The following is a 25,248-nucleotide window of genomic DNA, read 5'->3' as shown; positions in this document are numbered from 1 at the left end:
GTAGTCATTGAGTAAGTTAGGTACCTATCTGTTAATTGTTATCTGTAATGGATATGTTAAATTGAAAGCTTTCGATCAGTCGAAATCAAAGATAAATTATCTTATACGAAAAACGATTCAGAGAGGAGACGGTCAGTCAGCCAATACATATATTGGCTAATGGCTATTAGCTATTTTTATTACTCAGAATATTTTATTATATTAATATTTTTCAAAACCATCGCATTTATTAGATAGGTACCCAGGGCCGTCCCAAGGCAGGGCGAGCAGGGCCCCGCGCCTTCGGCACAGTTATACAGGCCCCGCTTTTATAGATACAATAAAAAAGTAAAGCTAATGAGCAAAAAAATAATTTATCATTTATATATTTTTACATTCAATTGTAATTTTTACAACCTAAGACTACAACTTATATTAATTGACGTCAAATAAATGTATTGCATTTTAAACGAGTTAATCTGATTAAAATTCAATTTTCAAAGTTAAAATTATAAAAATAACTATCGAAATGCTCCGTCCCAAAAAAAGGCACCAACTGTATTAGTTAGCTATAATATTTAATGATATGTGTTTTTTTCTGTTTTTTAAGCCACATTTTAGGTAGTAAAAATACTCTGGTTTTCGGATCAGCTCGAGATCAGCATCATTACTGGTAGAAAAGTGAAATTAGTTGGTATTTTGGTAAGTCAAAATTAAAAATTTCAAGTAGTTTTAGAAAAGCATCGAAAGAAAAAAAACAAAAAATAAGGTAACTTTTATACAAAACAAATTTTTGAAAATATCGATTTAATTTTTTGGTGTAAGTTAAAATCTTTTTCACTTAGTAAAAAATCTTGAAAATGTAATGCTAGGCTCCTTATAATTTTCATTAATGGAAGTTTAAATATACACAGGCTCAATTATTTTTTATATTCTTATAAAGTTCAAATTTTTCAAACTAATTTATTAATTTATAAAAGTTTTTCTTTCATAACTAACATTAGAAATCGATAGAAGATTACCCACAAATGTTCCTAACTCAAACATAAAAAATATGTTTACTGAAAAGTAACATTAATTTTTTATGAACTTTTGAAGTAAACTTTTTTACGTTATTGGAGTTTTTTGGTAAATTAACGAATACAACACGAAAAATTACGAAAAATTACAACGATATGCTTGACACCTACAACTGTACAGCAGAGCGGTACCCACTTGTCCACTTGTCCATAGACACATAGAGTTATTAATTTATCAATATTATTATATTAATATTAAATTATATATGACGTGTTTTGTTATTTATTTCTTTACTTATTCATATTTGTTGCAAGTATAAGGTACTATATTTTTAAGTATATTTGCGCGTAGCCCCCTTATACCTAGGTCTATATCATAATATTAAATATATGCAACTGCCAAATGACGATAATGACGTTTTAGGCTCCGCAAATCGTCAGGACGGCCCTGTAGGAGCTGAGACACGATTGAGCATAAAACACCTTTTTTGCGACACGATTGAGCAAAATTGTCGGCGTATTAAAGGAAATCAGAATACAATAGAAAACCTACACTATTGAGCATAAAAAACTCTGAAACGTTGCCATTTTCCATTATAAACTATATTATATAAAAATATTTATTTAAATAATTATATATTTATATTATAAGTTATAACATATCAAAAAAATAACATGATTTCATAGTCAATAATATAGTCGCATTTCATAAATCTGTTTGATAATAATAGTTATGAAAATAATAAAATCCAAATATGGTTTTATTAAAAAAAAATACTGCATGGTTTATAAGTCAAGAACACTATAGAGTATGGGTGATCGAACACTGATATTATTTCTATAATAATTTTGGAATTGTATTAATTTTTAAATAAATTAAATTTTTTTTTACTTTATTGCTTCGGAATTAATTTATTAATCGATAGCTCACGGCTGGTATAATAATTGGTGTAATAATACGTGAAAATAATAAATTACAAAATTTCAGCCATGTGAATGTGGCAACGTCGCATAAAATATTCTATGCTCAATCTTGATGCTAAAAAGGTATATGCTCAATCGTGCTTTACCGCCTGTAGGCACCTATATCGTATGACGTAGGTACTAGGTACTAGGTAGCCCGAGGTATATCGTATGACGTAGGTATACAATTAATTAATATTATATTACATATGATAATATGTTTGGTAATTTGAGTATTAAAAGTTAATTAAATATTATCAGAGATTTAACAATGTTTTACCCCCACACTCTAAAATTGTTATTTTCTTGTGGAGATTTGAAAATCACGTGACCAAGCCAAGAAATGTCGTCGTTGCGAGTTTGGTGCTAAATTATAATTAAAAAGGGGGAAAATAGGTACAATCGTTCTGATTTAGGTGTCATATTAGTCACTATTTAATGGATGGTGTTAAATTTGAATTCAATGATATAATTATTTCATTATACATGTTATACCTACGTACTAAAAACGATTCTGAGCAGTCAGCGGAGATGGTCTGTCAGTCAGGCCTATATTATTATAATAATTTTACATTTCAACAAAATAACTAAAATCGTGTTAATATATTTTTTAGATTTTTCTATTGCAATATATGAACACTACTTGAAAGACTTGTTTAAAATTGTTTATCCTTAACTATTCAAAAACTAATAACCGTAGGCATAGTTGAAATTGCCATCAAATGTTTATTGTATCAATTTCTATACATGATGACATTTTCAAAATATTTTGAATTGTTATACTTTTTCACTAATCTACTGTCCGATAGTCGATACCTATTTAGGGGGAGGAGGAGGTTGATACGGTGTATTATATTATCAAGAAAAATAAAAGTCATGACTTCACAGTTTATAAGAACAATCCCCATAATCACTATTTACAAATAGGTATGACCACAGAACCCTACAAGATATAGGTACCTATAAAAAACAAACACAGTTACAGACTTAGGTATGGGGGGTTATCAGTATTTTTTACATAATATGAGTCATCAATACATATAATATAACTATATACCTAGGTATATAAATGTAATTCACAGTGGCCGTGTTAGAGCCAGAGGGTTGTTTTGTGTGTGTAACACCCCCTCACTGGCCTCGCAACATTTATGCAAAAAATATACTATTTACTATGTGCTTTAGATTTCTTCAAAATATATGTATTTCTCTTAATAGGTGTATAATGTGTAATTAAATGGTTCTGCATATGTAACTAACATATTAAATGTCCGGTCCCATTAAAATTGTAAGTACATTATTTAAAATCAGTGGTGTACTGATTTAGGCGTGTATCCACACATTTTTTTAAAATTACATCAATGCCTACTTATTGAAGATTTTGAATTTAAAGGAAATAACTGGTAACTTACAATTTTATTGCCTACTTGTTATTGTATCGGTCAATGTTTGCTAAATAATTTCAATTTATACTTTATAGATATCTTCTTTCCAGTTCCAGCATTGAAACAATCTTTGAACATCAAAGTTATCCTTTCTTAGCGTTTAAGGAACATTTTTTTTTGAAATGTACATATTTCACAAAAGTTGGGTTGAAAGTAGTGATATTGTCCATAAAATGGAAATTCCGTTCAAGGTTAGGTAGTCATTTACAATCAAATCATTAGTAACATCCAAACAAATCTTACATGAGCTTTTATAAACCTAAGATACCCTTCTGGCACAAGCGATTTTGGGATAGATTATAGCTGAATGACTTGATTAGTAATCTCCAACAGTTGTTTCATTTTATTGAATTTGGACTGATTGAGGAGGAACAAGTATAATTTTTAACCAAAATAGCCTAAATATAAATTGTGATCAAAAGATTTTGACTAATTTGTAATTTTTTTTTTTTCAGAATAATAAATAAATTACAAAATAAGTAGAGAAGAGTAGATAACGCAAGAACATATAATAATTAATAGGTATCTACTCAATTTATTAATATATACACAATTAGACATAATTAAAACAATTAATTCAAACTTGTATTTATTATTTCATTAATACTTCACGTATGTCCTTGAAAAATTGGTTAAAGTAATGTAGATTGTGTCTGAAAAAAACAAATAATTAATTTTGAAAGTAATTTATATTTAGGATATTTTTTTAATACACTTACATGGTCAATAATATAGAACCTAGAAGTTCATTTGAGACCAGTAAATGATGAATGTAAGATCTAGTATGTTTCTTACAAGTCAAACACGTACATGAATCTTTTATTGGCACAAATTTCTCAAAATGGCTACATTTATTTCATTCCAAATCAAACCAAAAAGATAAATATTATGTAATATTATTTTACTAAAAAATTAAAAAAAATCAATACTTTACCATTTATCTGTTAAACATATTTCATATTCATTCAAATTGTCTACATTTTTATCAGACTTACGATGAGAAATGTCCATAATAATACTTTCATTTCTGAAAGTTAAAGGAATTGTATATTGAGTATGTTGAGTATAATGAATAAATATAATTAAAATCAAATCAAATCTCACTTATATTTTAAATTGTAATCAAATATTAAGGCCGAATTGCGTTTGGTTGTGATGTATGGTAAAGATGAGTCAAACATGTCCATTCCACAGTTTATAAGATTAATTATTAAACTAGGAGTCCAGGCACCGAATATAATTTTCATTTTATCATATGGGATAAATTCCTTTGTTGAATAAAATATTTATGATTATGAAAGTACATATAAAATTTAAATATGTGAATAAAGAAGTGTTTTTATTATAAGTACCATTGTTTTATCGATGATGGGTAGAATAAGATCACTAGGGATTTCTTCAACAATGGTTCCATCAGTAAAAAATCCATCAAATAGAAATCCTAATACATCGTCATGATATTCCGATAAAAATGTTGCTGATCGAATTCTTTCCTGTACATTATAACCCCCTTGAATTGGAGCAATCACGCCGCTTTGTCTTAGAACCTAAAACAAACATTAGAATAATTCAATATAAGGATGTACATTTTTTGAATATAGTTGTTATTCTATTTTTTCATATACAGGATAATTCACTAAGGATTATACTTTCAAGATATTGTTATTTAATATTTTCACAGTTCAATTACTCAAGAACTAATCAATCAAATTTTGTTTTGGATATATTAACATGTTCAAAAATATATCCTGCCTAATAATTCATAGCAATATGGGTGGTTCTCATTAAAAAAAAAGTAAATTGCTATCACCTCTAGATAATCCTAAAATGGTATAAAAAAAAGATGAGTATTTAAATAAATATTCTAAAAAATCAGAATTTGAATTAATAAATAGCTATTATTTAAAATATTTATAAATATACATACAACACAATAAAATTATAATTAGGATAAATATTTTTTCAATTAAGTAAAATATGATAAACAACTAATATCTTTAATAATAAAAAAAGTGTAAACTGCATCTTTTTAAATTCCACAATCACATATTTTCCCGGCAATAAAAATGGTAATGATTTTATTCTACTAAATAGATACTGTCGGGAAAAATACTTAATGATGAATTAATAATGAAAGTTTAAAAAGTTAACATCGAAAACATAAATTTGATTAAATTCAATAAATACTATACTGGGCGATTATTTTATCATTGAACACACATTATTTCAAAAACGTTAATACTTTTTGAAAGAAAAATTGTATTGTTAAAACTTGTCAAATTCAACGGGACTTTGTAAGTATATTGCAATTTTAAGTTATATTTATAATCCTTATAAACTTTCACAGTAGTTTAATCAAATAGTTTTTCTTCCAAACAGCCATTAGTTAAATTTACTTGAAATATAAAAAATCCATTAAAATATAATGTTATCAAAAAATGGGGCAATACAATATTTTTATAAACATTTGTACTAAAAACATTTGTTTGTAAGATTGATTAAAAATATTTAAATTTTTTAAACACCATCAAAATTAATATAAAATGGTAAAAATATTTATCTAAATAGAAAAAATGTGTTTATGAGAGTTTTATACTTTCATAAATCTATAGATAATAAACTATATAAAAAACATAAATATAATCTATGTTGTTAAAAAAGTATCACTAAATAAGTAACTAGTAAAGCTTTATAGTAGATAATTATTTCAACTGTTAAATAATTATACCGAGTAAAATATTTGTAAGTAAACAAATTACAATTTCATAGTAATAACATATTACTAATATGATTTGTCTCAGAGAATAAAAAGAAATAATATAAAATATTGTAATAGGTCATTAAACAATATTGTCATCTTTCTAAGAAATACATACTTGGTACATTAATTTTTTTTATCATCAAAATGATTAAAAAAATGTATTTTCTTAAAATCAAATTATTTTATTCTGATTAGCATATTTTACTAGATTTTTTTACAATAATTCATTTTGATAGAAGAATAAATCAAGGTTAGGTAGTCATTTACAATCAAATCATTAGTAACATCCAAACAAATCTTACATGAGCTTTTATAAACCTAAGATACCCTTCTGGCACAAGCGATTTTGGGATAGATTATAGCTGAATGACTTGATTAGTAATCTCCAACAGTTGTTTCATTTTATTGAATTTGGACTGATTGAGGAGGAACAAGTATAATTTTTAACCAAAATAGCCTAAATATAAATTGTGATCAAAAGATTTTGACTAATTTGTAATTTTTTTTTTTTCAGAATAATAAATAAATTACAAAATAAGTAGAGAAGAGTAGATAACGCAAGAACATATAATAATTAATAGGTATCTACTCAATTTATTAATATATACACAATTAGACATAATTAAAACAATTAATTCAAACTTGTATTTATTATTTCATTAATACTTCACGTATGTCCTTGAAAAATTGGTTAAAGTAATGTAGATTGTGTCTGAAAAAAACAAATAATTAATTTTGAAAGTAATTTATATTTAGGATATTTTTTTAATACACTTACATGGTCAATAATATAGAACCTAGAAGTTCATTTGAGACCAGTAAATGATGAATGTAAGATCTAGTATGTTTCTTACAAGTCAAACACGTACATGAATCTTTTATTGGCACAAATTTCTCAAAATGGCTACATTTATTTCATTCCAAATCAAACCAAAAAGATAAATATTATGTAATATTATTTTACTAAAAAATTAAAAAAAATCAATACTTTACCATTTATCTGTTAAACATATTTCATATTCATTCAAATTGTCTACATTTTTATCAGACTTACGATGAGAAATGTCCATAATAATACTTTCATTTCTGAAAGTTAAAGGAATTGTATATTGAGTATGTTGAGTATAATGAATAAATATAATTAAAATCAAATCAAATCTCACTTATATTTTAAATTGTAATCAAATATTAAGGCCGAATTGCGTTTGGTTGTGATGTATGGTAAAGATGAGTCAAACATGTCCATTCCACAGTTTATAAGATTAATTATTAAACTAGGAGTCCAGGCACCGAATATAATTTTCATTTTATCATATGGGATAAATTCCTTTGTTGAATAAAATATTTATGATTATGAAAGTACATATAAAATTTAAATATGTGAATAAAGAAGTGTTTTTATTATAAGTACCATTGTTTTATCGATGATGGGTAGAATAAGATCACTAGGGATTTCTTCAACAATGGTTCCATCAGTAAAAAATCCATCAAATAGAAATCCTAATACATCGTCATGATATTCCGATAAAAATGTTGCTGATCGAATTCTTTCCTGTACATTATAACCCCCTTGAATTGGAGCAATCACGCCGCTTTGTCTTAGAACCTAAAACAAACATTAGAATAATTCAATATAAGGATGTACATTTTTTGAATATAGTTGTTATTCTATTTTTTCATATACAGGATAATTCACTAAGGATTATACTTTCAAGATATTGTTATTTAATATTTTCACAGTTCAATTACTCAAGAACTAATCAATCAAATTTTGTTTTGGATATATTAACATGTTCAAAAATATATCCTGCCTAATAATTCATAGCAATATGGGTGGTTCTCATTAAAAAAAAAGTAAATTGCTATCACCTCTAGATAATCCTAAAATGGTATAAAAAAAAGATGAGTATTTAAATAAATATTCTAAAAAATCAGAATTTGAATTAATAAATAGCTATTATTTAAAATATTTATAAATATACATACAACACAATAAAATTATAATTAGGATAAATATTTTTTCAATTAAGTAAAATATGATAAACAACTAATATCTTTAATAATAAAAAAAGTGTAAACTGCATCTTTTTAAATTCCACAATCACATATTTTCCCGGCAATAAAAATGGTAATGATTTTATTCTACTAAATAGATACTGTCGGGAAAAATACTTAATGATGAATTAATAATGAAAGTTTAAAAAGTTAACATCGAAAACATAAATTTGATTAAATTCAATAAATACTATACTGGGCGATTATTTTATCATTGAACACACATTATTTCAAAAACGTTAATACTTTTTGAAAGAAAAATTGTATTGTTAAAACTTGTCAAATTCAACGGGACTTTGTAAGTATATTGCAATTTTAAGTTATATTTATAATCCTTATAAACTTTCACAGTAGTTTAATCAAATAGTTTTTCTTCCAAACAGCCATTAGTTAAATTTACTTGAAATATAAAAAATCCATTAAAATATAATGTTATCAAAAAATGGGGCAATACAATATTTTTATAAACATTTGTACTAAAAACATTTGTTTGTAAGATTGATTAAAAATATTTAAATTTTTTAAACACCATCAAAATTAATATAAAATGGTAAAAATATTTATCTAAATAGAAAAAATGTGTTTATGAGAGTTTTATACTTTCATAAATCTATAGATAATAAACTATATAAAAAACATAAATATAATCTATGTTGTTAAAAAAGTATCACTAAATAAGTAACTAGTAAAGCTTTATAGTAGATAATTATTTCAACTGTTAAATAATTATACCGAGTAAAATATTTGTAAGTAAACAAATTACAATTTCATAGTAATAACATATTACTAATATGATTTGTCTCAGAGAATAAAAAGAAATAATATAAAATATTGTAATAGGTCATTAAACAATATTGTCATCTTTCTAAGAAATACATACTTGGTACATTAATTTTTTTTATCATCAAAATGATTAAAAAAATGTATTTTCTTAAAATCAAATTATTTTATTCTGATTAGCATATTTTACTAGATTTTTTTACAATAATTCATTTTGATAGAAGAATAAATCATTTTTTGTTTTAATAACCTTTTAAAAATGTAATGAGTTTTGACAAAATAAACAGAATAGCGATTGGAAACTAATATGGTTTAGTTACAAATGATAGTGTGTGTAATAACAATGCTATGAATATACCTACAGACCAGTGAAACCAGTAAATAACAGACAGTCCTGGGACCATAAAAAACATGTCTATCCTCTATTTCGCAGTCACTGCTCCACTGCTGTTTAATATTTTCTTTTATGATCAACCAACACTACCCACTAGTCTCATTGCTGACTTTGCCGATGACAAAGCTCTTATAGCAAATAGCCATGACCCAACCGTTGCTTCCTCACATATACAAAAACATCTCTCGCTCCTCGAAAAATGGTACAAAGAGTGGGGAGTGAAAATAAACGAGTCAAAATCGATACACTGTATCTTCACCTTTAGAAAGGGAAAATGCCCACCTATTACCTTAAACAATCAAACTCTGCCAACCGCACAGAGCACTCGCTACCTAGGTATTACCATTGATCAACGCCTTACATGGTCTCCTCACCTTCGAAACAAACTTCTATCCATAAACGACCGACTTCGTCTTAACCGTTCTCTCCTAACTTCCAGCCACGTAAAGTTACCAACCAAGCTACCAATATACAAACTGTATCTCAAACCAATGTGGACGTATAGAATCCAAGTATGGAGTTCTGCAAAAATCTCAAACATAAACCGTATTCAGTGCTTTCAATCCAAAACCCTCTGTGCTATAACTAAAGCGTCCTTCTATGTATCCAACCAGACCTTACATAGCGATCTTGCCATCTCGCCTGTCCACGATGTAGCTAAAACATTTTACAGGCGATTCAACTTAAATGTCTAAAACCACACCAATCCCCTAATCAAAGGACTTGCGTCAAGAAGTATACCAGGTAACCCCGAAAAAAGATTAAAACGATGGCGGTGTCAGAACCTACTAATTTAGTTCAAATTTAAAATTGTATAATACTATTGTAAACGAATATACCTATGACAAACTGTCTTTCTTGGAAAGCTTCTTTAATCTGTCTCTTCAAGCCATAAATTCATCTACCAAATTTACTTATTTTTTTAGCTATTAACAGATTGTAAAATGTATTGTAAAAATAAAATAAAAAAAAACTCTATTCCAAATAAGATCAGGCTTCGGCGGCCAAGTTGTGCGCATAGACATGGCTTTGTTCCCGTGGCAGTGCCTGATGCGCCGCCGTAGCTGAGACTTCGTCTGACCATCGCGGAACAAAAACTGGTCGTCGCTGAATCCTGATCTTATTTGGAATAAATTATAGACGACCATTGTATACAAGTTTTAGTATTTTTTTGGCCAAACATAGTATACACATATCTATTTAATAAGAATATTGTATTTTTAAAATATTGTAATTGTATTACATATAACATACAGGTACGCACATACATACATAATTATAAATACATGCAATTTACATAATCGTTATAGCCTATAACTTATAGGCAATATAGGAGTTTGGAGTATGTAATCTGTTGTAATTTGTGCTTTGATGTGATATCACACGCACACCATGTTGTTACAAAGTATGCACAAATTTATGATATTATTATTAACAGAATTATTTATCTGGGTTTCAAGTGGTGATCAGAGTAGGAGATGCGTCTTCCACCCACTACATAAACACTATTTTATCTATGATAGGTACAATTCAAAAGAATCACAAATTAAATGTAAATTAATGTATTGTATTATTGTATAAATTTAATAAAAATGGCTTTATACAGTTATAAAATATATATATAATTTGTTTATATTATATAATTTAATTTTTGAGTGTATTTAGTAATTAACCGTGTATTTTTTAAATGACTTGACCAATTGAGGTAAGAGTTGAAGGTACTAATAGATTTCTTGATAGTCTTGGAGCATGTTTATAGTATATTTTTTAGCTCATTAATTATATAATTTATTATAATGATTCCCTATATGCAGTGGTCGAAATGGCTCAAGATAAGTGGAGGGATGCCGTACAATTCAGATTTCCTGATATCATAACATTCTTCTATTCTTCATCTAACAAAAAAGTAGAGGGATGCCATCCCTCCGTATCCCCCCCCCCCCCCACTTCGAGCACTGCCAATAAGGCTATATATTAAATTGATTTAACATTTTAACTTATCTTAGGGAAGGCTAAGATGGCTCAGAGTGGGCTAAGCCCATAGACATGTAATAATGTAATATTATATTATATGTCTATGGCTAAGCCCTCCCCCCATTTACATCCATAATATCAAACCAAAACAAATGAAAGATTTATCTCGAAACAGGGGAAAATATAAGCTTCAAATATTGCATTCATTGATATTTAATACCACAGGTATAACACACTGCGTCTTATACTCAGACCATATACAATAGATAGAGCCATGACCTATAGATTACATATAACAATAATGTACAAGTTAGCGACGAGTCACATATTTATCTCAACCAATATTTTATTCTTATCTGTGATACAGACTTCAGCTTATTACCAATACAGTTCATGTTATAATTTTATTTTATTAAAATATTTATTATTAATTAACAGTATCGAATATAAATTATTATCTTAAACAGAATGTATTGGGATAAATATGCGACTAGTTAAAACTTCCAAGCGCATGCGCAGTAGAGGCCACTTACCAAGTGACTCATAGTCGTTGCTATCATGTACATCAAAATATTGAACCATGGCTCCATCCATTGATCTATGGTTTTATAACTGTGCTTGATACAGTGTTTGCCGGTTTAATGATATGACTTTGGTACTGGAAAAAACTGATAACATAAATATTGATCAATAAACACTATACTCTGTCCAGTGAAAGAATACTCCAATTTTGTGCAACCCTACGCAACACAGCCTACAGGGAGTTAGGTGGGGATGCACAAAAGAACTGATTTTTGTTGGGCCAAGGTGTCTTTTCTCACTGGACAGGTTATAAATATATAAATCAAAATTAAAATAATAACAAAATGTAGGTCAACTTTTTATAATATAATGTTACATGTATCATTGGATATTTAATTTAATACAGTTCTAAAAAATATTATTTAAAATAAACATGTTCATTATTTAGTGGACATTATAAAATAATTTTTTTTTTAAATAATTTAAATATAAATTACATATACATTTTTGTGTATATATTTAATATTTTCATTTAAATTCACACAACATAAGCACATATTACCACGGTACTCTCATAATACGATTATAGTTTATGAATAAAGTATATAATTATTATAAATAGAGAACAGAGTTGTATGCATATTCTTATTCATACTGAGTGTATGCACAACTAGGAGGGTTTCAAATCAAGCTGATTTCATAGATGAAATTGTATTTTGCATATTGATGCTTATTAGAGGGGTTAATTATTTAGTTATTAAAGCATATAATTTGTGTGTTTTATTATTTTATACACTTTAAATAAAAAAATAAATCAAATCTATTAACAAAATCACATAAGTCTTTTTGATAATATTGTTATTTATATATTTTTTGAGCAACAAAGTTATGTTTTTAACACAGGAAAATATGCAATGACTTTGTATTAATTTTAACAACTTCACAAAAAACTATGCAGATTCAAGAACAGAACCCTACTTAATGTTATTTATATTCATACATTCTAAATGATATATTAGATAGTTAAGCTTATTTAAGAACTAATTTTATAATATTTAAGTATTTATTTTACTAGAATATTTAATTAATTTATACAAATAAATAAATACTCACTTCTGATTGATGATGCCGTTCCAGGCAACTCTTAAAGTGTCTATTTGAAATATTAACTGACTTTTCAATGGCTGAAAGTGAACTATTCAAATTAATGTCCGAAATGCTTAGGGTAACATACATAGTGGGTTTGAATACTTCTATGATATCCATATACCTAAATACAACATATATTAATAAAATGTATAACATAATGTAAGTTTTAATTAGAATTGATGTAGAAATGTTATAACTTTAATTTGTGTCTCATTGTAACATAAATTATTTTTCTGAAACAATGAACCTTAGAAAAAAATCAAAATAAGATGCAACTTATTTGTTTACATAACATTGATTATAAATACTATAGATTGCTCACTGGCCGGTTTTTCAGTGGCACAACATTTTTAATCCCGAGAGATGGCGAGGTGACGTGACTACTAGCGATTACAATGTTACCCGACCTTACTAAACGAAGCGGCCGTGTTATTAGGTGCGGGCTTGTGGTTAGTAAGGTAGGGTAATGTTGTAATCGCTAGTAGTCACGTCACCTTGCCATCTACCGGGAGTAAATATTTTGTGCCAAAGGAAAACCGGCCAGTGAGCAATCTATGGTATTTATAATCAATGATAATAATATAATACACATTATGAATTAAATGAATAGCAAAAAATAAACAAATGTATAACTACATTTAACATTTTAAATTAAATTAAATTAGGCAAATTATTATTATTAATATAATATACAATTTTTAAATAACTGTAATCCTATTTACTTTTCATGGTTAATTAATTGATTTCCACTTTTGGTTTTTATAGCAACACAATCTTTTTTATTGTAACCTCGTGGGGTATCCACCGCATAGTCAGTTATTGAGCAGCATGATAAGTATTTCTGAAAAATGTAAATATTTATCTTTGAAATAATACTTAAAGCACAAATCATTCAAATAGAAATTATGCAAGTAAGTTATTAGATATTAATGGACAATAAAGTATAAATAACAGTCTGTTTTTTGTGAATATTATTAAACTTAAATGAAATTAATAAAATTCTATTGTTGTAATATTAAAAATGTAACCTGATAAAATTTAATTAAATACCCTTATGAGGTAAGTAGTATTGAAAATATTTTATATTTTTAAATTAGCCATAAGGTTATGGCTTTTAAATTATTTTTTTGGTTAGTATAAAACTAACAAAAAAAGTATTATCAATTACAATTGTTGATTAGAGTTCATAGTTTATTTTGTAGTTAAGCTATAACTGTGGGCAGGCCGGTAAAATGTTTAAATTTGCCGCTCTAAAATATAATTGTCAACCCGGCTGTGCTCTGATCCTAAAAGTCAAATATTTTATTAAAATTACAAACATTTTTCAAAATAAGACTTGATTTAATCAAAATTAAAATCATTAATTTTCAATGTCTGAATAATAAAATTCTAAATAATAATACATGAATGTAAAATTATAACCACAGTGCAGCTACATTCCATAGATATTTGCATGTGTTTTTAAATGAATATTAGTGAGCAGTGTTAGTAATGAAATTAATATATACCTCAAGACCAACAAACGAGTTAAGACCGTGTTTAAACTCTTTCAGTGGTTGGAGGAAACTCAGACATGTTGGTAATGGAAAATTAAATAACGCCTGATCGTCAGGTACAATTTTTTCAAACAGTTCTCTCGATATGTATGGCACACTTCCACACTATAAAAATTAAACCAAAATTATATAACATTAGACTAAGGGATTTGGACTTTTTTACTTTTGTGTAAAACATGAATGCTGGAGTGACGACTTGAGAGTTTGAGTGTTTCAGTGATCCGAGTCTGGGTATGTTAGTCGGTGGTATGCCATTTGGTTTGTCCGTGACAACTGAAAACCGGGCTTGCTCCATTGATAGGGTTCGAAAGAAAAATACGACAGCAGTAAAAGTTTAGGTTACTATCGTATATAATATTATAATGTTCTAAGTTTCTTAATACAACTGCCGAAGTCAGAACGTCCAAAAAAATTGAATTATTCAAAAATCAAAATTCATACATTTTATCTCAATTTGGCATTTTGCACATTGACGCCGGTCAATCATTATTCGTTATCAGATTTTAGTAACGGTATAGAACTTGATAGTACCACAGATTATATGAAATATAATTATATATTTTCATATAATCTGTGATAGTACTATCAACATCCTGCCGTGCTAGGCGTGCTCACGATTCTCAAGAATAGCTAAAATCACACTCACACAAACAAAAATAAAAAAATAAAAAAAAAACACACATCATTGTAAAATCAATACATTCATCACTTCGCTCAGAATCTAAAATTAAAAATCCTTAGTCACAGTTTTTATTTATAAGCATTTAAAGTTCAAATTTTGACAAAATACGGAAAAATCACGAAAAATAGCAAATTATTTTGAGTTGAGAATTCATAAAAATTTTTCTTTTTCAATTCTAAGATTTGAAAATGTAATACAAGATTATGCATAAGTTTGTCTACCTTTATCAAAAAAAAAAATGTCTACAAGAAAGTCAAATTAAATTTTTATGAGTGTTTGAAATTCATATTTTTATAACATTTGATATTTACTCGATTTCTCGTGTAACGATTTTCTTATTTTGCTGTAATTAAAAAACGTATGACTGTAGATACTTGAAAATTTCACTGAATGTTTGTACTAGTAAAATTTATAAAATGTTCAAATTTTGTAGCTAAGGATTGAAAATTTAAAACAAGGTTCCACGTAAATAAGTAAATATATAAATTACTTAATTCATAATAATATCATCAAATATACTTAGTAATAACATAGGCTGACTGACCGTTTTCGCTCAGAATCATTTTTCTTATACAATGATATTATATCATTGAATTCAAATTTAACACCATCCGTTACAGTGACCCACTTGTAACCTACTGTACAGCAGAACGACTTCCACTTACCCACCTATTTCTTTTTTAGTTGTTAAAAGTCTTTTTTCAATACATTTTAAATTAAATTTCAATCCCCTAGATTTTGGATAACTTTTCTGTTATGAATTTTTGTGTTTTTGAAAACAACTTTTTTCATGACATACATCTTGGAGGGCGGAGGCAAACTAATAGATTGATGTTCGAAATGTTTGAAAAAAATTTGTATATAAGATATATCTTAGTCCGTGTGTGCTACGATTGATATAAATGAATATTTTTTTTGGAGCAATGTTTAACCCAAGGATCAAGGTGGATTGATATTATCAATCCACCTTGCCACAGATATATACTAATTAGTATTAGTAACCCTTGGAGTAAAGTATCCCGCTCTTACGGTACTTATAAATAGGTACTGAAAAGTATAAAATGATAAATTTTCAAAGATAAATGATACATTTTAGCGGAGGAAAATTTATTTTGATAAAGCTTCAATGCCTTACCGTATATGCGGCAGTGTAACGTTTGAAGAATGAGTTTAACGGAATACATTATAAGTGCATTCAGTGGTAGGGGATTGAGTTCCTCTGAATCCCATTTCTTTCACTTCAACCACTGACTTAATGGGTAATGTACAAGAGAACGTTAGCCACTCGCCCGCTTTTGTTGGATTGATGATAATTAAGAATTCAAAAACACTATGCAATTGTGGAATGTTGGTGCAGACTGCAGCCGTACGGGTATGGTAAATGCGAACACATATTTTGTACTATTGTTTATCATATAAATTATGAAGGAAATCTAAAACAGATTTATCCCAACAATAGGTTAAGCCATCAAAATACAAAAAAATCCAAACAGTTGAATCTTTATTCCCCGAAAACAACCATTATAGGTACCTATAATAACTGATTCTTCATACCATAAAATCCTTGTAAATGAATTTAACAGTTTATCTATAGATATTAGAGTTTGAAAGAAAATTCTATGACTGGTGTTGGAAGAGAGTGTAAAGATTGCCTTAATTCTGTATTATAAATAAAATTTAATTCGAACAAATAATACAATATATACACGATATACCTACATAAATCCAAACTCATTAAATTAGAAATGTTTCCATTAAATTTTTCAGAATATAACTTTAATCATAAAAAGTATAAACAACTAAATCAAAGACTGTAGTTTTTATTCAAACTTTTAACGAGAGAGAATATCAATACAAGAACGCTGGACACACAATAGTGGGCTGGTGGTAAAAGTAACTATATAAGTATATAAGTATTACCATTGAGTATTGACTCAATTGAGTATACTCAATGCCTCAATGACATTACCTTTTAGGGCGCGCCGACGGACAATGTACATAAACACGTTGTCGCGTCCTAAACTGTCACTAGATAGCGTTAGTGACCGGACATTAATAAAACATCAAAAATATTCATCATTTTAACCACTGAATCTAATACAATCCTAATAAAATCATTATTAATTACCATAGAATAATCACCCGAATAGAATAAAAACCACACTTATCATAAAATAAATAAGTATTCATACGAATCAAGAGGATAAATAGTAGATGGTCAAAACAGCCAACTACCGTGAGCGCTAAGGGTCGAATATCATAAATATCCATCGTCCACGCACCAACTTAATATCGGCGGTCGACATACATTTTCTACTTTCGTATACGTATACTATAGTAGATAAGTGTGATTTTGATTTTGTTGTTGTATTCCTTTTGCCCTCTACTTGTAGATTTTACAGTTCAAGATCTGCGTGTCCGCTATTCGTCGAAGCCTCAATACGATGTTCTTGACATTCGTTTGGCTGGTTCTCTTGAGATAATTTAGAATTACTGCAGATAATATCTCTATATAGATACTAGTCTGTTGAATAAACACGGATTTAGGGCTTATTAATTATTAATCGTATTTGAATATTATTCGTAGTGTGCTGTGTGGCAAAGCAATATTAAAATATGGCCCCAAACACCTACAAGAAATACCATGTGTGCTCATGTATATAATAATAACAGTGCACGTAGTAAGTTTAGTAAACAACAATTATTAAATATTGACATTATTTCTCTGCATGTTTTTACTTCGTCTACACGTAATGTTGCTCGATATGAAGAACATATTATGAGAAATTGGACTCAATTTATTATCATTAATGGACAAATAAATGAAAATTATTACTGAAAAAATGTATTACTTAATTTGATTGCATTTCTTCTGATCTTAATTTCTTTAATAATAATGATCTAGATACATTTATAACTCTCCTGGATTGTAAATTTGAAAATAGTGATAACTTCTTCAAAATCTGCTTTACCCACGGACACGATGTAGATAATAGATCGAATTATATATATTTTTGATTCTATATAATACGGTCTAATGACAAATCATAATAATAGGTATGTTCTTAAGTTCTTTTACAGAAATCTTTGTGATCTTTGTGAATGTATTCTGGTTTCCTATTTAAGTTGTTGGTCGCATGCCAAATTTAACCATACAAACTAGTCCACAAGTTTGTAGACATTTTAATGTATCCTCCGGTACGGCGGTGCCCCTTGGGCCTAGACCAGTGGTGCAACCAGGGCTAAGATGTTGGGGGGCTGTAGCCCCCACCTGATATTAAACAAAAAGTAACCCATGGGGGTGATGTCCCCACACCACCACATATATTCTCTTAAAAATATAATATGTGATAAATACACTAGTAAGCTTTTAAAAAATATTTGATCAATCAATTTCATGTGGTTGTCAGTAATGTTGTAGTCTGGCGGTTATTTTTCCTAGGGTCAGGGTTTATTTTACCGGTGTTGTTGGCCGGGAGGTTTTTTCCAGGGACTTATATACCCCAATTCACTGTATCTATATTATAGTTCAGTGCATATTTTACTGTACAATTATGTATAATAATCTTACCAATATACCAACATAAATAATAACTATTGTTTCTTTAAAATAAATACAGGCATACAGTTAATGATATTAACCATATTTATCATAGGCAATATAAAATATAAAATTAAATAAAAATTAAATAATAACATTTTACTTAAAAAAAAAAAAAATAAGAAATAGTTGAATTTTTAAGCTAAGCCCCCCAGCCACCACTAGTTGCGCTTATACCCTGGACACATTGTTGGGAAGTTATATTTCTCTCAACTGTTTCAAAATTGATTTCTTTGATAATTACTAATCAGAAAATATTACAGTACAAATTATAAGTTATGTAGGTACTTGTCCAAAACTCGACTACTGGGATTTAAATCAAAAAATGTGATACCTATAGGAAAACCTATTGATCTATTCTAAAATAGAAACTTAACCTACAAATAATATTCCTACCTATAGAACTTAGAAGGCTAGAACCCAGGGGCTAGGATTATAATATAAAATAATGAAATATGAAAATTTGAAGATAATTTTCTATCTATAACTCAATAAAAAAACATAAAAAGTGTTTTCTTATAACCCAAATGTTTATCATTATTTAATTGAGCTTAAAATTATTTAATGGTACCTATCTGCTATGTACTTTTAAATAATATAAATCATTATATTGTATTTTCTTACTTATTTTAGTAGTTACCTAGGTCCTATAAGAACCTAACTACAAAATAGTAAGAATGATCTAACTACTTAGGTATTGCCTAATAATTGATCAAATTTTAAAATTATTCTACTAATCTACTATAAAAATTAACAGTTGTAGGTAAAGTAGTATAATTTAAGGTATTTTGAATAATATCACAATTTTTGTACAGTACAAAACACATATACTTCTAACTTTTTGGTGATAAAATAAGTAATGGGGGATGGAGTGGCCAAGCGGACTAAGGTGTCAGTTTGAACTCAACCACAGGCAGCATTTTTCTTCGAGCAGTTACGGTTTCTGGAGAGACACCGCCATCCCCCACCCGAGCATGGCAGATACCTACAGGTGCCCATTTAAAAAATTCTATTAAAACAAACACACACGTGTTAAAAACCTACAGTACCTTCCCCCACAGTTCCACAGGCTAATGACCTGTTGTCAAAGCCTCAAAAAAAAAAAAAAAATAAGTACTAGGTATTTAATCATAAACAATGATTTACTTTTTAATATAAATTATGTTATTTATGCTATATTCTATAATATAATGTTCTTACCAAAAATATTTATTTTGCCATTTTACCTTATGACTGCTAATATAACAACAGTTCTAATGATAAAATAACATACATTTTTTATTTTGCAAATAATATATAGTTTATTTAAAAAAATGTAAGTATTATAATAAGTTATGTCGAGAATTTTAATTATTTACTTAGTAATTATAATACAGATTTGTAATTTATTGTTGATTATTCTTTGGTGTACAACTATTAAACAGAGCTTCTTTAATTGTTTGAGACATTAATCCACATAATATTTCAATTGTAGCTTTATTACTATCTTTTGTAGCTTTTACCAATTTATTTTCAGTTTTAGTACGATCAACAGGCTCGAAAAATGTACGACTCAGAGAAGTGTCTGCTTGTTCTAGCTTATCGGAAAGATCATTTATTTGACCAGTTAGGTAATCAGCATTAGTTATTAAACTGGACGAGCTTAAAGTGTTCACCCAATATTTATTCCATAATGAATCTAGTAAACGTCGATCCAGGGAAGATTTGAAATAGTTTACTTCCAATGAATAGTATTGTTTACAGTGTACTCCAAAATCTTCAATTTTATTCAATGGAATAGTTTGATACTCAGACGGTTCTTCATTTGCTGGCTTGTAACCCTATACATTTTAATTATGTTTTGAATAGTATTATAATTAAAATGAATATAAAAAGATTAAATATTAAAAAACTTATAAACTTGCCTTAGGATAAGTACGGAATGCCCCCAAACAAACTTTACCAGCAGAAATTGTTCTAACTGGATCAATCACGATTGCTACAAAAGGTTCTTGAAAATTTTGATTCAACATTTGTGTAGAAACATCAATACCTGATAACCAGCATCCATAGCCAGGGTGGCTATGATACCAACCAATCGCATTTTCTTGACGTCCCACCTAGAAAAATTTAGTTATAATATAAGATAAATTCTAATAATTATGAATTGATATTTAACAGGCGTGTAACTGAAAATTCAAAGAATAAATTATATTAATAATATGCCCAAAAATATTTGTAAATTAAAATCAATTGTTACATATGGTAGTTTAAGCAAAATATCAAAAAAGATATTCAAACATTTTATTCTTATTAAATGAGCGAAGTAAAAGATATATTATAAAATGCACTTAAATACTAAATAGTAAAAACTCTAATGAAGTATGAAGAGGCAGCCTGGACATAAAATCTAATAATTGTAACTTGTCCAAGTTTTTAGAACACAAATCATACAATCAAATATATGTACTACAATTTTGTTATCTGGGATCCCTCATGATGCTCTTATACTGACTATACTGTGTCTGTTATAGTGTTATTTCAATTTTTATGAAATAAAAATAGAGAGCACAGCTCAAAAAACAAAAACCAATTTCTTCACCAACAAATAATTGAATTCAATTAAATTGCCACTTTTTGGACACTTATTATTACACCCCTGTTTTTATTTTTCTATTTTTTTTTTTTATCAAAACTGCCAAATAAAAATTATTGGTACCACTTATTCAGGCAACACTTGGTCATTTGTCACTGTATATATAATTTGAAATCAGTTATAGCAATAAAATAATGTAATATGTAAGTAATCCCATTATGACTACTCTGTCCGGCCGCTTCTGTGAATGTAGACTGACGGCAGAGCATTAATTGCTGAGGTCTTATTGATAGTGTAAAAAGGGTTAAGGTAAACTGTATCAATACCATGTAATTTCATCTGAAATATTTTACCTAATACTAATTAATATAGTGATGTGACATAATAACAATATTATCATTTATAAAAATATGTATTTGTGTAAAACTTATAATTGTTCTACAAAATACATTTATATTTATTTGTATTAAACAATTCATTACATTTAGTGTAATAAGCAGAGCCACAATTAGGATTCTTGGGGCCCCGCTCTAAGTCAATGAATGGGGCCCTGAGGTCTATGTATATAATATTTTTTTATAGGTTACCTATACAAAAAAAAATAACTATGGTGATTTTTTTTTAAAAAAGCCTAAAAATATAATGATAAATATAGATATTATTATGGATAAATAGAGGCCCCGTTCTTCAACAAAAAATTAGATAGCATAATAAATTATAAAAATAAATATTTTTATTTAATATATTTTTTTTGATTTAAACATTAGATAACAATGCAATTATTTAAAAATTTAAAATAGATGAGGGGCGCCGTAGGGACGCCCTGAGCCAACGATTAGCGGCCCTCTACAGGGACATTGCTCCAGCTGCCACTGCGGTTGTTGTGGCACTGGTAATAAGCATAAATTATGTTTAAGATTTTTGTAACAGGGTGACTTTAGTGTTAAAGTCGTTCACTAACGAGTAACAACAAAAAGTAATTTTACAAACATCTCTGACTCTTATGAAAAAATATAATTCAATATTATACTCAATTTAAACTTACTACTTTAGCAGATTCAATGTATGCCGTCATGTACTCATACGCTTGTGCTTGGGCATTGACTCTTGTTTCTGTTCCTTCAACAGGCAAAGCAAAAGAATCCATGACAATCATAGTATTACCTTCAACTTTGCCAAGTAATAGACCCATTATTTCCAAAATACCACCAGATCGAGCATGCATCACCATTTTTAGTAGAGCTAATGCGGATATTTTTATATCTTTAAAATAATGTGGACTGAAAAATTTAACAATACTTATATCAATACAAAATATTATAACAACTATAAAATACATTTAGTGTAAGGGATGGCTTGCGGGAGCTGAGGCTTTAGACTTCCTAGAAGACTGCAGAAATTTAGCCAGGTGTAAAGTTGCTAATGATAAATTGGAAAATTTCAAACCTAATTCTAACTTAATTTAACTTTTTATCCCAAAATAGTTTGAATAAGTTTATGAATAAATATTATTGTGCACGTACATGTCAAAATCAATTCAAAATTAAAACTAATTTATATAATAAATGTACAGTGATTCACCAAACATGCTCATTACCTTTTTTTCTTGAACTATGCAGTTATTCAATTTTTGATTTAATAAACTTAAATACTACATTTTCAAATTCTTGCAATTTTTTTTTGCTGCTTAAGGAGTGACCTATGGAGATACAAACGAGAACCATTGGCACAATTAGGGGGGTACAAAATGGCCTTAAGCATCCCGAAGTTTAAATTTATCACACCCTGTTTTTTTAGGTCTAAGTCTAATTATTATTATTATAGTCAAATACCATCAGTGTCATGTTTTTAAATTATAAAATATTAAAAAAATTCTTCATAGGTAAGTATGACTTATGCCAAAATATTAATTTGTTACAATTAATAACGAAGAGCCATGATTCTATGAGGCATTTAGAATTATAGGACCCCATGTTTTAGAGGTCTAGTTGTGCCTATGTTGATAACATTATTTTTTACTGTAAATTATTTAGCGGAATATTTTGAAAATATAGACGAATCAAAATTAAAGTTTAAACAAATACAGTTTTTGAGTTCTTTAACTTTGTGAATTAAAGATAACAGCTCCATGATAACGGGTTTTAAAATATGGCGGATATGGTGATTTTATTTGAAATTTGTATTAATTAATATTAATCTATAGACATTTATAATTTGTAAAAAAAGTCCAAATATAAAAAAAATAATAAATTTGAAACAACTATTTATAGTACAAATTTTTTTATAACTGATAAATTACAAGTTTGAATCTTGAATTAGACACATCAACATTTTCAAAATAATTATACACTTAACAATTTTTGGTAAAAAGGGGTTTTTTTTTTGAAAAACAGAAGTTTGTACGATTGAAAATCACAGGACACCCCTCTATAGTAAAAGAATCTCAACAATTATATATTTAAAAATTCTATAAATCATAATTTGAATAAATTAATTATGAAAAGAAAAATAAGAGTGAGCATAACAAGGAGCATACCTACTTAGTGAATCACACTTTATATGCCAGATCATTATAAATCAATTATTATAATTTATAAAAATAAAATACAAACTTACTCTTTCTCCCAAGGTTTAGCAGTCAAAATATCCTGTTGTTGTTGTTTGTCATATTTGAATATGTCGTCGACTGTATTAACAGTTTGCACACTATTTTCCAATTCCCATGTCTTTTTGGCAATGATTTCTTGGGAATCTCTTGATGTAGACGCCATATTAAAAAACCACCTAAACATGAACATTAGTTAAATCATACATTTTGATTTTAGAGAAAACCAAGATCATTACAAACGTTTTTACTTTTAAGATATCTAAATGTCGAGCAAATTAATTGGATTAGGTACTTCTTAAAAATGATGAACCTTATCAACAGGATGTATGGATATCTTTTAAGTTATAACCATTCAATTTGTAAATTATGAATTCGACTTTTCGTCTATTCACACCATCAAACACTTACAACTTGCCTCAAAACTCACAAGTCAAAGTTCGAACTATCTATTATCTAATATCTACTGGACGGTGTATTCAATATTCTTTCTTCTTTGTATATGCTGCTGCTGGTGACTGGTAATCTTTTATCTATGGACTGGTCAGTGGTCACTGACAAGCGCGGATATAGATACTATGGTTGCACGACGGCCCATATTGGATCACAGCGCTGAGCGGCGCCGAATGTTCTTATCAATTCTGACAAAAAGTCGCGTTTTACTAGCGCCTTCTACAACCAATACTGGTTACGTTAACCAAATCTGGTTACCTAGCCACTGTGGAGCGCTAGTATGACGCGACTTTTTTTGTAGGGATACTATGTATGTATACATGTAACTTGATAAGAACATTTGGCGCCGTATTATTATTGCTCGTTGTGCAACCATAGTCCATAGTATCTATATCCGTGCTGACAAGTGACAGGTGTACCTACCACGATTTAAGATAGATTTAAGATTAAATCGTGATAATAACTAAATAATCGAAAACATTTTAATTGAAATAAATATTTCAAGGCCCCCCAGTCATAATATTATAGCCATAGACCTATAAACTAACTTAGTTTATAGGTCTATATATGATTATAGCCACGGTCCCCAGGTTGAGAACTTAGACTATAATACTTATACATATATAATATAGTATCTAAGGTTGAGAAGCACTGCCCTATGGTATCAACTGTTGACCAAATAGTCTCTTCCATGCAAACCACCCATGCGGCGGCATGGAATCGAATAGAAAATAATAA

The 25,248-nt window shown here is 28.2% G+C and overlaps 2 protein-coding genes across 5 annotated transcripts; both read right to left on the bottom strand.

Moving 5' to 3' along the window:
* Positions 1-3,910: 3,910 nt before the first annotated feature.
* Positions 3,911-15,117, bottom strand: LOC132944815 (queuine tRNA-ribosyltransferase accessory subunit 2). Its single transcript, XM_061014330.1, has 14 exons — positions 14,758-15,117; positions 14,547-14,699; positions 13,761-13,879; positions 13,003-13,159; positions 7,576-7,770; positions 7,328-7,491; positions 7,158-7,250; positions 6,943-7,068; positions 6,819-6,876; positions 4,756-4,950; positions 4,508-4,671; positions 4,338-4,430; positions 4,123-4,248; positions 3,911-4,056 (listed from the first exon to the last, which is right to left on the bottom strand). The coding sequence occupies exons 1-14, from the start codon at positions 14,887-14,889 to the stop codon at positions 3,996-3,998; spliced, it is 1,836 nt and encodes a 611-aa protein (XP_060870313.1). The 5' UTR covers positions 14,890-15,117; the 3' UTR covers positions 3,911-3,995.
* A 4,902-nt stretch (positions 15,118-20,019) lies between these two features.
* LOC132945476 (COP9 signalosome complex subunit 5) lies at positions 20,020-24,615 on the bottom strand. Of its 4 annotated transcripts, none has more exons than XM_061015234.1 (5): positions 24,301-24,615; positions 24,069-24,236; positions 22,498-22,732; positions 20,782-20,976; positions 20,020-20,697 (listed from the first exon to the last, which is right to left on the bottom strand). In XM_061015234.1, the coding sequence occupies exons 2-5, from the start codon at positions 24,221-24,223 to the stop codon at positions 20,263-20,265; spliced, it is 1,020 nt and encodes a 339-aa protein (XP_060871217.1). In that variant the 5' UTR covers positions 24,224-24,236; positions 24,301-24,615; the 3' UTR covers positions 20,020-20,262. The 4 variants fall into 4 exon arrangements, with proteins under 4 accessions (XP_060871217.1, XP_060871219.1, XP_060871218.1 ...); XM_061015236.1 differs by having other exon boundaries at positions 24,476-24,613; XM_061015235.1 differs by having other exon boundaries at positions 24,469-24,606.
* Positions 24,616-25,248: the final 633 nt, after the last annotated feature.

Source organism: Metopolophium dirhodum, chromosome 5 (genome assembly GCF_019925205.1).
Source record: "Metopolophium dirhodum isolate CAU chromosome 5, ASM1992520v1, whole genome shotgun sequence".
Taxonomy (NCBI): domain Eukaryota; kingdom Metazoa; phylum Arthropoda; class Insecta; order Hemiptera; family Aphididae; genus Metopolophium; species Metopolophium dirhodum.
Note: the sequence above shows the minus strand (reverse complement) of the source record. Positions and strands in the feature narration are given on the sequence as shown.